This window comes from Trachemys scripta, chromosome 14 (assembly GCF_013100865.1).
Source record: "Trachemys scripta elegans isolate TJP31775 chromosome 14, CAS_Tse_1.0, whole genome shotgun sequence".
Lineage (NCBI taxonomy): Eukaryota > Metazoa > Chordata > Testudines > Emydidae > Trachemys > Trachemys scripta.
This window is the reverse complement of record NC_048311.1, coordinates 20,008,346-20,022,227: the sequence shown is the minus strand read 5'-3', so window position 1 is coordinate 20,022,227 and position 13,882 is coordinate 20,008,346. Positions and strand designations below refer to the sequence as shown.

General features: G+C 54.3%; 1 protein-coding gene across 5 annotated transcripts in view; it reads left to right on the top strand.

Annotated features, from left to right (window-relative positions):
- ITGB4 (integrin subunit beta 4) overlaps window positions 1-13,882 on the top strand; it is a 56,416-nt gene that overhangs the window by 21,196 nt on the left and 21,338 nt on the right. For all 5 annotated transcript variants that reach the window (XM_034789894.1, XM_034789898.1, XM_034789897.1 and 2 more), the window contains exons 10-22: window positions 79-201; window positions 4,580-4,747; window positions 5,471-5,547; window positions 5,795-6,006; window positions 6,990-7,093; window positions 7,558-7,656; window positions 8,741-8,870; window positions 9,055-9,177; window positions 10,115-10,221; window positions 10,946-10,979; window positions 11,699-11,887; window positions 12,549-12,652; window positions 13,024-13,082. In XM_034789894.1, coding sequence (XP_034645785.1) covers window positions 79-201; window positions 4,580-4,747; window positions 5,471-5,547; window positions 5,795-6,006; window positions 6,990-7,093; window positions 7,558-7,656; window positions 8,741-8,870; window positions 9,055-9,177; window positions 10,115-10,221; window positions 10,946-10,979; window positions 11,699-11,887; window positions 12,549-12,652; window positions 13,024-13,082 — 1,529 coding nt within the window. The remainder of the gene's footprint in view (window positions 1-78; window positions 202-4,579; window positions 4,748-5,470; window positions 5,548-5,794; window positions 6,007-6,989; window positions 7,094-7,557; window positions 7,657-8,740; window positions 8,871-9,054; window positions 9,178-10,114; window positions 10,222-10,945; window positions 10,980-11,698; window positions 11,888-12,548; window positions 12,653-13,023; window positions 13,083-13,882) is intronic.

The following is a 13,882-nucleotide window of genomic DNA, read 5'->3' as shown; positions in this document are numbered from 1 at the left end:
CGAGAAGGGGTGGCGTGGATGGGTTATGCGCTGAAGATAAGTGCTGTTGGGATCTACCTTTTTGTTCTTCCATCCCAGCGTATCCGTTCCAAGATGGACATCCGGGCTGACTCAGTCCCTAAGTCCATGAAGACAGAATTTACCTCCTTGAAATATAAAAAGACAGAGTCTGGGTCGTTCCATGTCACCCGAGGGGAAGTGGTAAGTCCTACGCTGAGCTTCAATCTGTCTGTAACAGTTCTTAGGGTGCCCAGGGTTGTGAGTCACCTTGTTACCTCCCTACCTCCAGCGTGAGAGAGACTTGCTTGTGCTGCACTGGGTGTCAGCTCCCTGACACCACCAGCTGTCAGCCACCCAAGCAATCTTCTCTGGGCTATGCCAACCGAACTTTGCCTTGCGGGTTACCAGTAGATGCACCCCACTCCAAGTCCCTTTGAGGCGTTCTCCTGTTACGTCCAGCCCCTGACACTGAATGCTCACAGAAATGACCAGGTTTGCTGTCCCCAAGAGAACACTACACACACCTTGACTGGTTCTACACAAGACCAGCTCCTATAGGACATCAGAACACTGAGATATATTTATAGTGAAAACAATCTGAAGTTTATTATCAAAGATTAAGATTGAAGAGACAGTGAGTTAAGGATAATGGAAACAGGATGGTTATATGTAAAACAAAGTAGAGTGCTCTTCCTAGAGCCATGTGCGGCTCCTTCTATAGGCACCGACTCCGGGGCTGGAACTACAGGCGTCAACTTTCCAATGTGCCAGGGGGGTGCTCACTACTCAACTCCTGGCTCTGCCACAGGCCCTGCCCCCACTCCACCCCTTCCCGCTTCCTCCCCTGAACCTGCCCGAGCCTCCTGCATGCCACGAAACAGCTGATCGGGAGGGATAGGGAGGGCTGCCGGTGGGTGGGAGGTCCTGGGAGTGGGCGGGGAGGGGAGCTGATGGGGGGCAGCTGACGTATTACTATGGCTCTTTGGCAATGTATATTGGTAAATTCTGGCTCCTTCTCAGGCTCAGGTTGGCCACCCCTGTCCTAGAGTCTAAACATAACAGAGTAAGCTTCTGTTTAAAGATGCTGATCTCACTCAAAGCTATCTTCCAGCATCTCCAACCAACTGGCCGGGATCCCCCTTTCATGAATGCAAAAAGCACTGTCCTTTTGCTTCCTCAGTGAAGGATAAAGAGGCTTCCTTTTGCCTTCTCCTTATATCCCCTCCTCCTCCCGCAAATTCATTTTGTCCCCAGAATTGGGATGACCCCTCCTGGTGTGTTAACCTCACATCTGTATGCTGACTTTGTCTGCAACTGGGGCACGTCCATTGTGTTTGCTTACAATGCTTAATTTACACGTCAACCAAGGCAGACGAGTCAATATACATCCTGTGTCTGGCAGAAACTTGTTTGTCAACCCTGCCCTGATTCAGACTTTATGAACATATGTCCGTGGTACAGTACATACATACATAACTTTTAAAATCCCATCAATACGTACACATCACAACAATTATGAGGATCACTATGACATAGGGTTGCCAACTTTGTAATATTTAAAAACCTGACACTCGAGCAAGAGTGCCGGAACCTCTCCTTCCCCGCCCCTTTCCCCGCAAGGACCTGCCCCTGCCCTGCCCCTGCCCACCAGGCCTCACCCCTGCCCTACCCCTTCTCCCAAGGACCCGCTCCTGCTCTGCCCCTTCCCCTGAGCCCCCACCCCCATTCGCTCCTCTTTCCCCCTCTCCCTCACTCCCTGTAAGGGTCAGGAGGGACTTGACTGGGAGCTGCAGCTGCCTGATGCAGGTGGGAGGCGGCACTGTCTGAGTAGGGACTGGCGCGGGTGATGACTCTGCGCCTCTCCCACATGCAGTAACCAGACTTTGGGTGTCCAGTCAGTAGATCTGACCAGACACAGTCAGGTCCCCTTTCCAATTGGACTTCAAGGTCCAAAACCGGACACCTAGCCACCTTACTATGACATAAGCCTTTATTAGAGACCTCATGTGACATCATTTATGGATAAATACCATGAAAGCGGGGTGCTAATGGTTGGGAGTTTGTCAGGCCTTGTCAAGGCTGCTTCCCCACTCTGAACTTCAGGGTACAAATGTGGGGGTCTGCATGAAACTTCTAAGCTTAACTACCAGCTTAGATCTGGTCCGCTGCCACCACTCCCAATGTGCTAATTCCCTTCCCTGGGTAGCCTTGAGAGACTCTTCACCGATTCCCCGGTGAATACAGATCCAAACCCCTTGGATCTTAAAACAAGGAGAAATTAACCATCCCCCCTCCTTTCTCCCACCAACTCTTGGTGGATCGAGTTCCAACCCCCTTGGATCTAAAAACAAGGGAAAATCAATCAGGTTCTTAAAAAGAAGGCTTTTAATTAAATAAAAAGGTAAAAATCATCTCTGTAAAATCAGGATGGGAAATAACTTTACAGGGTAATCAAACTTAAAGAGCCCAGAGGACCCCCCTCTAGCCTTAGGTTCAAAGTTACAGCAAACAGAGGTAAACACCCTAGTAAAAGGTACATTTACAAGTTGAGAAAGCAAAGATAAAAACTAACATGCCTTGCCTGGCTGTTTACTTACAAGTTTGAAATATGAGAGACTTGTTCAGAAAGATTTGGAGAGCCTGGATTGATGTCTGGTCCCTCTTAGTCCCAGGAACGAACAACCCCAAACAAAGAGCACAAACAAAAACCTTCCCCGCACCAAGATTTGAAAGTATCATGTCCCCTTATTGGTCCTTTGGGTCAGGTGTCCGCCAGGTTACCTGAGCTTCTTAACGCTTTACAGGTAAAAGGATTTTGGAGTCTCTGGCCAGGAGTGATTTTATAGTACTGTACACAGGAGGGCTGTTACCCTTCCCTTTATAGTTATGACAGGCCTGTTAGGAGTTGCTGTTACACAATAGTGAACCCGTTGCCAGTTGGCACTGAGTGGCTCTTAAGGTCACACCTCTTCCCTTACAGTAGGGTCAGCCACTGGCTGATCTGCAGGTGTCGGGTTATAACCCTCTTGCTTGAACAGGACATCTGCCATAATATTTTCTCTTCCCTTAATCTGCACAGTTTCCATGCCATGTTCTTGGAGCGTGGTGTAGCAGTTTGGAATTAGTACTTTGGGTTCGATGCAGCCACACCAATGGATATCGATCTGTCAGGACCTAAACCTTCTGTTAATAGACAGGGCCTTACCGGTTTGACATCCCATACAATGGGATAACATTCTTTTTCCATGACACAATAATTCTGTTCAGCGGGTGTCAGTTTTTTACTTCAGAAAGTGACAGGAGCTTTTTGTTACGTCCCCGTCCCCCCCCCCGGTTTGCGTCACCGCTGCACCCAAACCAGTGTCTGATGCATCAGTGCATAGTTCAAACATTTTGTCAAAATTTGGACTGGGCAGAACGGGCTTTTCTGACAGGATTTTCTTTACCTCATCAAAACCTTTTGTCCCCACCCTGTTTTATTTGGTTTTGGCTTTTGCACAAGTCTGTGACTGCAGACACAATGTCACTGAAACATGCACGAATCGGCGGTAATAGTTAACCAACGCTGTAAAGACTGGACTTGTTTTTCAGTCTGGGCCATAGGCCAGATGAAAACAGCTTTCACTTTCAGGGGATCAGGAGAAATTTGGCCACCTCCCAACCAGTGTCCTAAATAAGGAACTTCAGCACCTTCTGTTTTACATTTTGACACCTGTATAGTAAGACCTGCATCTCTGAGTTTTGTTAGCACAGTGCCCAAGTGGTTTCAATGATCTGACCAAGAACTGCTAAACAATGCAATGTCGTCAGTATAAACTCGGGCAAAGTCTTGTAGCTCGTTTAACACTCGATTAACGAGCCTCTGAAAGGTGGTTCCTGCATTCCTGTGCACCCCAAGAACCCTCATGCCATCCATCTTGGAGACTTAGCTGGCCCTCATCATCATGGTATCTGAGCACTTCAGTCTTCAGTGTATCCATGCTCACAACACCCCTGTGAGGTAGGGCATTGCTGTTATCCCCATTTTAGAGAAGGGGAACTGAGGCACACAGACTAAGTGATTTGCCCAGGGTCATGCAGGGAGTCTCTCTAAAAGCAGGGAAATGCACCCAGGTCTCCCGAGTCTCAGGCTAGCGTCCTTCCTGTCTTGTGTAGGTTAGCAGCAATTTTGGCATGTGCACGTTCCTGGTGTTACCAGAGTAACAGCTGGACTTAAGCTCCTTGGAGCAGGGACAGTCTTGTGGTGTGTTTGTACAGCACCTAGCACAACGGGGTCCCTCATTTATTATTGTGGCTTCTAGGTGCTGCTGCAATACAGATTGAAATAATAGCGGAAGGTACTTTGCAGGCCGAGCCTCTACAGCCAGGGCAAGATAGTTCCCCACCATTCATTTATTGTCCTGGAAAGGAGATAGCTTTTTTTTTTTTTTTTTTTTTAAATACCTGTCTCTATCCTTTCCTTTACAATGTCCCCAGCCTCTCACCTCCAGGCCGCCAGTTCAAATCCACCAGAGCAGCGGCTGGATCTAGAAGGGGCGTTTGGCCGCTGGCAGCTAACAAACAGGTCTCTTCCATTCAGGGCAGCTTCAAGGTTCGCGTGAAAGCTCATGAGTACGTGGGCGGGGAGCACGTCTGCAACCTCCCCAAGAAAGAGCAGCAGGGGATAATCCACGTGAAACCCTCCTCTTTGAGTGACAGCCTGAAAATTGACGCCTCCGTCATCTGTGATGTCTGCCCCTGCGAACAGGTATGGTGGCTGCAGTCCCACCGTCTTTGCTTCCGGGGGAAATCCTGGGATGTTTTCTGCCCTGATACAGATCTGGGATTGTAATGAATTGGCTAGTGTGTGTGAGCACCACTGCCCTCTACTAGATGGGATTCTCACTGCTCAACTGTGTGTCATATACCCCTTGCAGCTACCAGCTAACGGAGATTCTCCTTCAGCTCAGGTAGCCAGGGTTTGTGCTTTTAGAACAGAAAATCTGTCCTTGCTGCTGCCATGAAGGCACAAGTGGCTGGGGTGAGCAGGGTAGTATCAATTGCAAAGAGCTTGGTGGCCGTGGATTTGTTTCACCGTTGGGGATCTGGGGGTGGAATGGAGTTTACAGGTGTGTCTGCTCGGGGTGCTGTGGGCAGCGTCTCTAGGCATTTTGAGGGAGGCTTCCCAAGTGAAGTGAGTTTATTGTTCCCTGCGTCCTGTGGAACAGATTCCTAATCTGGCCAAGGAGACATTTTGCTACAGCCCCGTGCACAGAGCCAGGGATACAGTACCTGCTAAAAAGAGCTCCCCTCACATTCTGCTAAAGATCTGCCCACCCCCCATCCGCCCTCTCTTCATGTGCCTTCAGGGGGCCATCAGCAGAGGGTCCTAGAGACCCTAGAGCCTGCTAGTCTGTCTTCTAGGGACATGTGACTGGGTCTGAGTCTCTGGAGGAGGGTCGGTAACGTCCCGTCTCTTTCTCGTTTACAGCAAAAGATGGTTAGAGCGGCCATGTGCAGTTCCAACGGGGACTTAGTCTGTGGGCAGTGCGTCTGCTACCCGGGATGGTAAGGATCCTGTCCAGCGCTGCTCCGTAGGGGACCCAGTCCTGGAAACCTCCTCCTCCGGGCTTCAGTTATCAGTGGAGGTCAAAAGATCTTGGCTTAGGCTTTCTCACCCTGTATGTGACGGCTGCTCTCTCTGTGGATGTGAATCTCCCCACTGGGTCCCGTGCCAGGGATCTGTCCCCTGATGGGCCCTGTGGTGCCTCTGGCTTCTAAGGGCTCTCATTGTGTGTCTGTCTGTCTCTGCCAGGCGAGGGGACATGTGTGACTGTTCCACAGCCTCTTCCAGTGACAACCAGGCCTGCATCCGCCCTGGAGACTCAGAGCCCTGCTCAGGGCGGGGCGAGTGCCTCTGTGGGAAATGCCAGTGCTATTCTGAGGACCTGACCCAGCGCTACGAGGGTGACTTCTGCCAGTTTGACAACTTACAGTGCCCGCGGACCTCCGGCTTCCTCTGCAATGGTGAGTGGGGGCCGAGAGGCTGGCCGCTGCTAGCTGGCCTCGGGGGCTCCTGCAGCTCCTTCCCATGGGGCGCTGCCCAGACAGCGGCGGGTGCAGCATGGTTTTGGTAGCGAAGCAGGCGCAGAGCTTTGCCATTCACACCCCTCAAGAGGTGAGCTTCAACGCCAGATGTGCAAACGCCCCACAATGCAGGGGTTAGATCCCGAGTGTTAGGTCAGGACCCATCTCTGCAAAGAGCTTTTCAGAACAGTAACTTCCTAGAATGGCTGCGAAAGCTTGTCCACCGGCTCGCGTGACCGAGACAGCCCTTGAGAGTTAGAGCTCAATACAAATACTAAATACAACACAGAGCCTGGCTTTCAGCCTGCACCTGTATCAAATCTTCCTGCTCATAGAGAGGCTGGGGAGAGAACCCAGGACATGAGGCTCTGAATAGAGAGGTCTCTGCCCCTTGAGCTACAGGAGATTTCCTTTAGCTGGTGCTAGTAGTAGTAGTAGATCCTTTTATGCACTAAGAACCAGCCACTAGAGAGAGACATGGCCCCCCACACCCCCTGAGCCAGAAGGCCACACTGCAAAGCACAAGGAATGGAGTGCGCTTTGCTAACCTTAGAGTTGCTTTGGCTCCAGGGCCACAGTGAAGGATCGGTGCAGCTCAGGTCTGATTAGAACCCTGGATCCTGGCCCACCCCTCATTGAAGTGAATGGAAAGATGCCCGTTGATCTGAATGAAACTGGGTCATGCCCCTGGTCTGTAATCAGTATCATCAATTGCTTCTTCGCACCACGCTTGCGACTCTCCCTTCTCCTCTCCCCCGGGGACAAAGCCCAGCCATCTGAGATACAGTGAGGGAATCCTCTAGGGAGCAGCTGGGATGGCTGATGGGACTGAGAGTTGAAGGCAGGAATATCCTCAGGGGAGCAGGAGCTAGAGATGCCGCCCAATTCAGCACTCACGTGTAGCATCCGCTCTTTCTCTGCAGATCGTGGTCGCTGCTACATGGGTCAGTGTGCATGTGAAAGTGGCTGGGGGGGCCCTGGCTGTGAATGCCCCACAAGCAATGACACCTGCATCGACAGCAAAGGGGTAGGTTACTGAGTGCAGGATTGTGCCATGCAGGGGCGGGGGAGGGCAAACTAGGTGGAGGCTGGGTCTGACTTTCCTGCTACCCTGGATCCAAAGGATTCGGGGTTAGAGAGAGATCTGGATCCAATTAAGCTGGGGCGCTGGATGGCCTGAGAGAAGCAAGTGTGGCTGCGGGTGGCACAATGCTCTCCCTAGCCCAGTGCTATCCCATAAGTGGGGGAGTTTCTTCCTGACCCAGCTGATTATCAGCTCCTGCCCTGATGCATGAGGATCCGATGGACTGTATCATTTTTATCCCAGCTGTTGTCACTGTGGGTAAGTGATGGGGATGAGTGGGTCTGGGAGAGGTTGACAGGGCAACACTGAAGGAGAGCTGCTGCTCTAGGACCTCTGTTACCAGCAGCACTAAGTGAGGGCTTATCAGTAGTGTCAGAGGCTGATCCTGGCCCCCTCTACTCCTGCAGGGCATCTGCAATGGCCGTGGGAGATGTGAATGCGGCAGGTGCATCTGCGACAATCCTTCTCGGTTCACTGACCTCACCTGTGAAATCAGCTACTCCCTGGTAAGGCTCCCAGTTTGATGGTCAGAGACCAGTACTCCTAATCTATCCCCTCTCTGCTCAAAGCCTGGCTCCTGAGCCTCTGGGGGAACATGGGGCTCTTGAGAGGGCTGGCGGGGAAACCCCAAACAAGGCCAAGAGCATATACAGGCCAGAAGCAATCTCCTGGGGACGGGCCTGCTCTCTCCTCAGGCTTGTTAGAATGGTTTCCATCCTGGGACAGCAAGGCTAGTGTAGCTGCTGAATGGCCACAGGAGGCTCTTAGCCAGGTCTGTTTAGCTCACAGATGCTATTAAACTGATAAATACAACCGTATACCAAGATATGCATTTACAGGAAGGGAGCAGGCCTAGTGGTTAGAGCATACATCTGGGATTTAGCTCCTGGCTTCTATTTCTGACTCTGAGACACTTAACTTCCCTGTGCCTCGGTTTCCCCAACTTTAAAACGAGGAATATACTTCGCTACTTCTCAGGGGTGTGGGAGACTCAGGTTGTTAATGTCTGTGAAAGCTCTCTGAGATCCTCGGATGAGAGCTGCTACCTCAGGGCAGAATATCAGTGTAGATTATTTTACTGAGATGGGGCTGATTCAAAATCCCAGATCTAAGTATCTCCTACATTTGGGAAAGTTTGGCTCTGGATCAAAACTTTGTGACCCGGGGCCTGTCTCTGTTGATACACTGCGTGCATTGTGTGCGTACGTGCATGTGTTTGAATCTGGAGTTTTGGTTTTGCCCACTATAGAAATTAGGAGCCAGCTGCCAAAATCTAGATCTGGATTCCAAATTCCACCTCCAGGCCCGAAAGGAAAAGCATCCAGGATTGTTTGGGATTTCAGTTTGAGTTTGTAAAGGGATTTGAACTGAGCTGGGTTCCCACTCACCTTCTGCTGCAGAGTCGCTCTTTGTGTGTCACCCCCACACACTTTCACGCTAGTCCCCCCCGGTCTGATGTCCCCGCTCCACCCCCGCCCTTACTCTGACGATGAGGGCGCATGAATTGTCTCCAACACTCATCCTTCAGAGTCCTTCATTGTCCCTCTCTCTCTCCCCCTCACCATCTGATGTCATGTCTCTGGTGCACAGGCCGTGCTGGGGATTTGCGAAGACATTCGAAGCTGCGTCCAGTGTCAGGCCTGGGGGACCGGGGAGAAGAAGGGGCAGAAATGCAAGGACTGCTCTTTCAAGATCCAGATGGTGGATGAACTGCAAAAAGGTACTGAGCCCTCAGCCTGCAGGTGTCAAAGCTCTGTGTGTATCTCACGTGGCTTCCCCGAGCCCGGACCGTGTGTGTTTGCATGCGAGCAGCGCCTTGTACAATGGGGCCCAATCCCAACGGGAGCCTCTGGGTGCTACCTCCCATGACAACAGTCGCACACACACACCCTCTCTCTCTCTAGAGAAGGAGGTGAACGAGTACTGCTCGTTCCAGGACGAGGAGGACGACTGCACGTACCGCTACACCCTGGACGGAGATCCCGGCACACTGCACAACAACACCATCCTGATGCAGAAGAAGAAAGGTGAGCGGGGCCTGGTGGGGGAGGAGGCGTGGGTAGGGCTCAGAGCTAGCAGGGCCTTGTGCCCGCGCCAACCGCTGATCACAGCTCGACCTCTCTCTCTTTCTGCCCCTTGCGGGCGTCAGGGCTGCAAACCCTAAGTCTGAGCTCCCCTCGGTGACCATTCTAGAGGCCATTTCTCTCCTAATGAAGAGTATGAACTTGGGGCTAGTGAAAGGTAGCATCCCAGGGGGCTCGAGCCCGCCCCATCCACAGCACAGGCCCAGCATGAGCAGGGAAAGATGCAAGCTACGGGGCCTCCTCAGGGCCAAGAGCATGGCTCAGTCTCCAACTCACGTCTCCAAGGACACCTGTAAACCCTGGCTTGCCTGCCCCGCAAATGGTAGCACACCCCACAGCAATAAGCTGAAATATCGAGGGACCCCCAGCTGAGCCCCCAGCCGCTTCCGGCTCGTGGCTTGTTTTTGCACCTGTCCGTAGCACCCTGAGCGCATTGGTGGGGTTGTACAAATAATGCTAAGTGATCTGGCCAGGCCGTGGTCACTCGGCCAAGGCTGCCAGCAGAGGGGCCTGGTAATGCCCATGGGGATGGTTACCACTGTCCCCTGGGAACTGGACTGAGATTCCCCCCCAGTTCATCCCACACAGGCCACCCAACAGCCATCCGCTGGGAGCATTTTTCAGTCATTCCTGAAAAACTGGCTACATGCTACATGAATGAAGAGCCGGCAGCCCCCTCTCCTTGCCTGGCGCTTGTGGGTGAGCACCTGGGATGTTACTGGACCTAGGGTTGGCTGCACCCTCCCAAGGAGAATCCCCTCTCCCATTCCCCCCTCCCTTTCTCTGGCTCGGCTTCCCTTCCCTCTCCCCTCCCCCCATCCCAGACATGCTGGGCTCCGGCTGCCCCCGTTAACCGCTAGTTTATTGCTGCTGGTTGCAGAGTGCCCACCAGGAAGCTTCCTGTGGCTCATCCCCCTGCTCATTTTCCTGATGTTACTCCTGGGGTTGCTGCTGCTGCTGTGCTGGAAGTACTGCGCTTGCTGCAAGGTGAGATCCGGGTCCCGCCGGGCGGGGCTGCACGCCGAGCCCCGGGGCAGGTGTGGCAGACGCAGGGGAGTGACCCGAGGCGGAAGACTGAAATCCTACCTATGGGAAAGCAGCCGCTCAGACCCATCTCGCGGAAGACGCTTTACAAAAGGCCCCGCTGCGCCTTTGTGGATCCAGCCGGGAAGCCAAAGGGTCTGCATGTACTGTAGTCTGGGGGGAAAGGGGGCCAGTTCCCATTGGAACTGAGGGGAGTTGTGCCCGTGGCTTCAGTAGGAAGTAGACTGGAGCCGGCCTGTGCCAAACGGTCCTGGCACATCCGTGGCTGTGTCCCCCTGAGGGTAAACACACTGGCCCACAAGGGACAGCAGTTGGTCTGTGGTTTAGCGGGCAGACGTCTAGGCTTTCCGAACGTGGTTCGCCCTGCACTGCTGAGGAGTTTGCAGCCGTCTCCCTTAGTGCTGTCGTGTGCACAGGCCAGGATGGCGTGGGGGCGAACGGAGATAGGGGGAGGCAAAGGGACCTGGCCTCAGCATTCCCAGGGGAACGATGACATGGGGTTGGCAGCTCTTGCCACCCCACATGGAGACCCCACAAGTTGTATCCAGGCCCGCCCCTCCAATGGATTCCTGTTGCTGATCTAACCCTCTCCGGCAGCACGGGAGGGAGCATTCGAGGAGCTCCTGGCCACAGAGGGACTCTCCATTTCTGTATTTTTGTCTCCTAGGCTTGCCTGGCCCTGCTGCCCTGCTGTGCACGAGGTACCTTGTTCTGGGGGGAGGGGGACCACTTTCAGAGAGGGGTGCGCTTCCTGTACGGATAGGAAGGGAAGGGGCTGGGCGGAAGCAAGACCCCCAAGTGGCGTTAACCCTTCAGGAGCCTGAAAGGCTCAGCTGGGCAAAGGTTCTTAGTGGAGACCAGTGGCCTTGGTGGGAGACTGGACAAGCTGTGTGCTCTCTACGGGACAGAGCCGGGGCTGCTGCTAGAGCACGGCAGCTGAACGTTTATTCAGTGGACCCGCAGGATGTCCTGCTGGCCTGATGCACCCTCACTGCCCTTGGGTCCGCCATGAGCCATGCCAGCTCTGGGCAGATGCCGCTGGCATCCTGGGCTTGTAACTTGCAAGAACGATCCCTAAGAGCAAAGCACCAAACCTCAGGCAGCAGATGGATCGAGGGGCTCCTGGAAGGTCCTCCTGGGGGCAGTGATCTCGGGAGGGGTAAGTTCCACAGGGGCTAGGAAGAGGTTGCAGCCGCTGTAGAGAGGAGGGTTTAATGGGTCCCTTGCTGGCGTCTTGGCAGAGAGGCCCTGGATGAGCTGGGCCATGGAGTCAGAGCTCCCCGGCAGGGCAGTGCGTTGGGGGAGCCTGCCTTGTGGTTTAAACGGAGCGGGACTGTCAGTCCAGCACCGCGTGAGTGCAGGGCAGAGTCTGAGCCTTGGAGCCCTCTGAGCTTTAACCTGCTCCCCCCTCGCCCCGCAGGCCGCACTGTCGGGTTCAAAGAGGATCACTACATGCTGCGGCAGAGCCTCATGGCTTCAGACCACCTGGACACCCCCATGGTGCGCAGCGGCTCCCTGAAGGGCAGGGACACCGTCCGCTGGAAGATCAACAACAATGTCCACAAGCCGGGCTTCTCCTCCCACACCACCACAAACCCCAAGGAGCTGAGTGAGTGCTAATGCCGGGGCGGGGGGGGAGTGTGTGTGTGCATGGCCTCCCACTGACGCCAGATGGGAAGAGGGTTTGGCTGCCTTGGGGTCTCCTCCTGGCCCTTCACAATCCCCAGGTCCCAGTTAGCTCCTTTTCCAGGACAGCACCCCTGTGAGGAGACTCCCCTTCCCATTCTCTTCTCCCGCCCCCAAGGAATAGATGCCTGCCCCACAAAGTATATCCCCCTCTCTGTCGCAGTGACTGCGAGGGTCCCCCGGGCCCGCCACCGTGAGCATCCCCAGACGTTCCAGCCCAGAACAGCTATTCCAAGCAGATGCCCCATCTCTACATTCTGCCTGATTCAACTTTCCGCTCTCCCTGCTGCTGCTTTGGGAGTGGTGAGGGAAATGATCACTCTACTCCTCCATCCAGAGTGGCTGCTGAGACAGCTCCTCATGCGGCTGCCTTCCTTGGGCTCTGGCTGTGTCTTGCCCGGCGCCTACTGGTTGCTGCAACTGATGGTCTGAGCACCACGTGAGCCGTCCGAGCCCTGGAAACTGGGCGCTGCTGGCTGGGGTGTGGGCCACCAAAGCCCTGGTGTTTCCTGACTCCCAGCTGTTCACGGGGTGGTTTCTCCGACTGACAGTGAGGGGGTCTGACCGGGGATTTCTCTCTCCAGTTCCTTACAGCATCTCGCTGAGACTGGCCAGGCTTTTCACCCAGAACCTCATGAAACCGGACAGCCGGGAATGTGAGCAGCTGCGCAAGGAGGTGGAGGAGAACGTAAGGGGCCAAACCGCGCTCTCTGGGCTTTGCCTTTTGGGGCGGAGGGAGCCAGGTACAGCCGGTGTGAGCTGTGGCTCTGTGCCTAGGGCCCAGGAAAGCAGGGGGCCGGTTGGGTGCAGCCAACAGGGCTGGGGAGCGGATGGAAACAGACATGGATTCTGAAGGGCTCGTCTTACCAAGGAGGTCCCTGCCGAGGGCGGTACGGACGGGGGGGAGGCCTGGGTTCTCTGGCTGGGGTGGTACAGAGAGGTGGGCAGGAGGGTGGGAGAGGGAGAGGGCTGAGCGGAGCCTGCTCGGTTTGCTGGCAGCATGGTGCCTGCTGTGCTGAGTCCCTGTGGGGCTGTAACAGACTCTCTTGCTCCTTACAGCTGAACGATGTTTACAAGCACATTTCCGGTGTCCACAAACTCCAGCAGACCAAGTTCAGGTGAGTGACCCAGGGACAGAGCGGATGTAGGGGTGCTGGGAAGAAAGGAGGGCATGGGGCACCCAGGGCTGCAAACTCTGACCTAGAGGGGCACCTAAACTCTGCATGGGCAGTTTCCGAGGAGTAATCCTTCCCCGCAGCCCGGGTGCAGTGGTACCCCCCAGTACCATGATGTGAATGCCAGGGATTCACATGCTTGCCAGGGGCCTCCCAGCGTGCCCCCAAAGGCACCACCATGGGCTCTCTGGGCTACTTCTGGCTCCGTACATGGTGCTAAAATGCTACAGGTCTAATCACGTCTTGCTGAAGTCAGTGACAAAATTCCCATAGACTGCAGTGAGGACCAGGTTTTGGCCCTGTAAACGTGGTATCCTCCTTTCAGCTGGGAGAATCGTTCCCCAAGGTTAACGCTCTGTAAACCACATCCCTGGGCACGTCTGCTATGGTGTCTGGAAAATCTGGGTCATAGGGAGCAGCAGGACATGTAGGGACCAGTGATGGGGGTCAGCAGCTCTGGAGGACACAGCAGAGAGATGCCCTGCATGGCACTTGCTAGCCAGCGACTGAGGCTGCGTCCCACAATATGTGGGGCATTGCACAAGAGCAAGGAGAGAAACTGGAGTGACAGGGAAAAGTCAGAGGTGGGACTTGAACTCCTGCCTTCAGTGTTCCCACGAGGGTGCTCTGCCGCTGGGGCCAGCGGAGCAGCTCTCATAGCTCTAGCCTGTTATAGACAGACTCTGGATACTTAGAGACCTTCATGGTACCCCAAGTGGGATTTGGTGGGGTTATTCACTCTT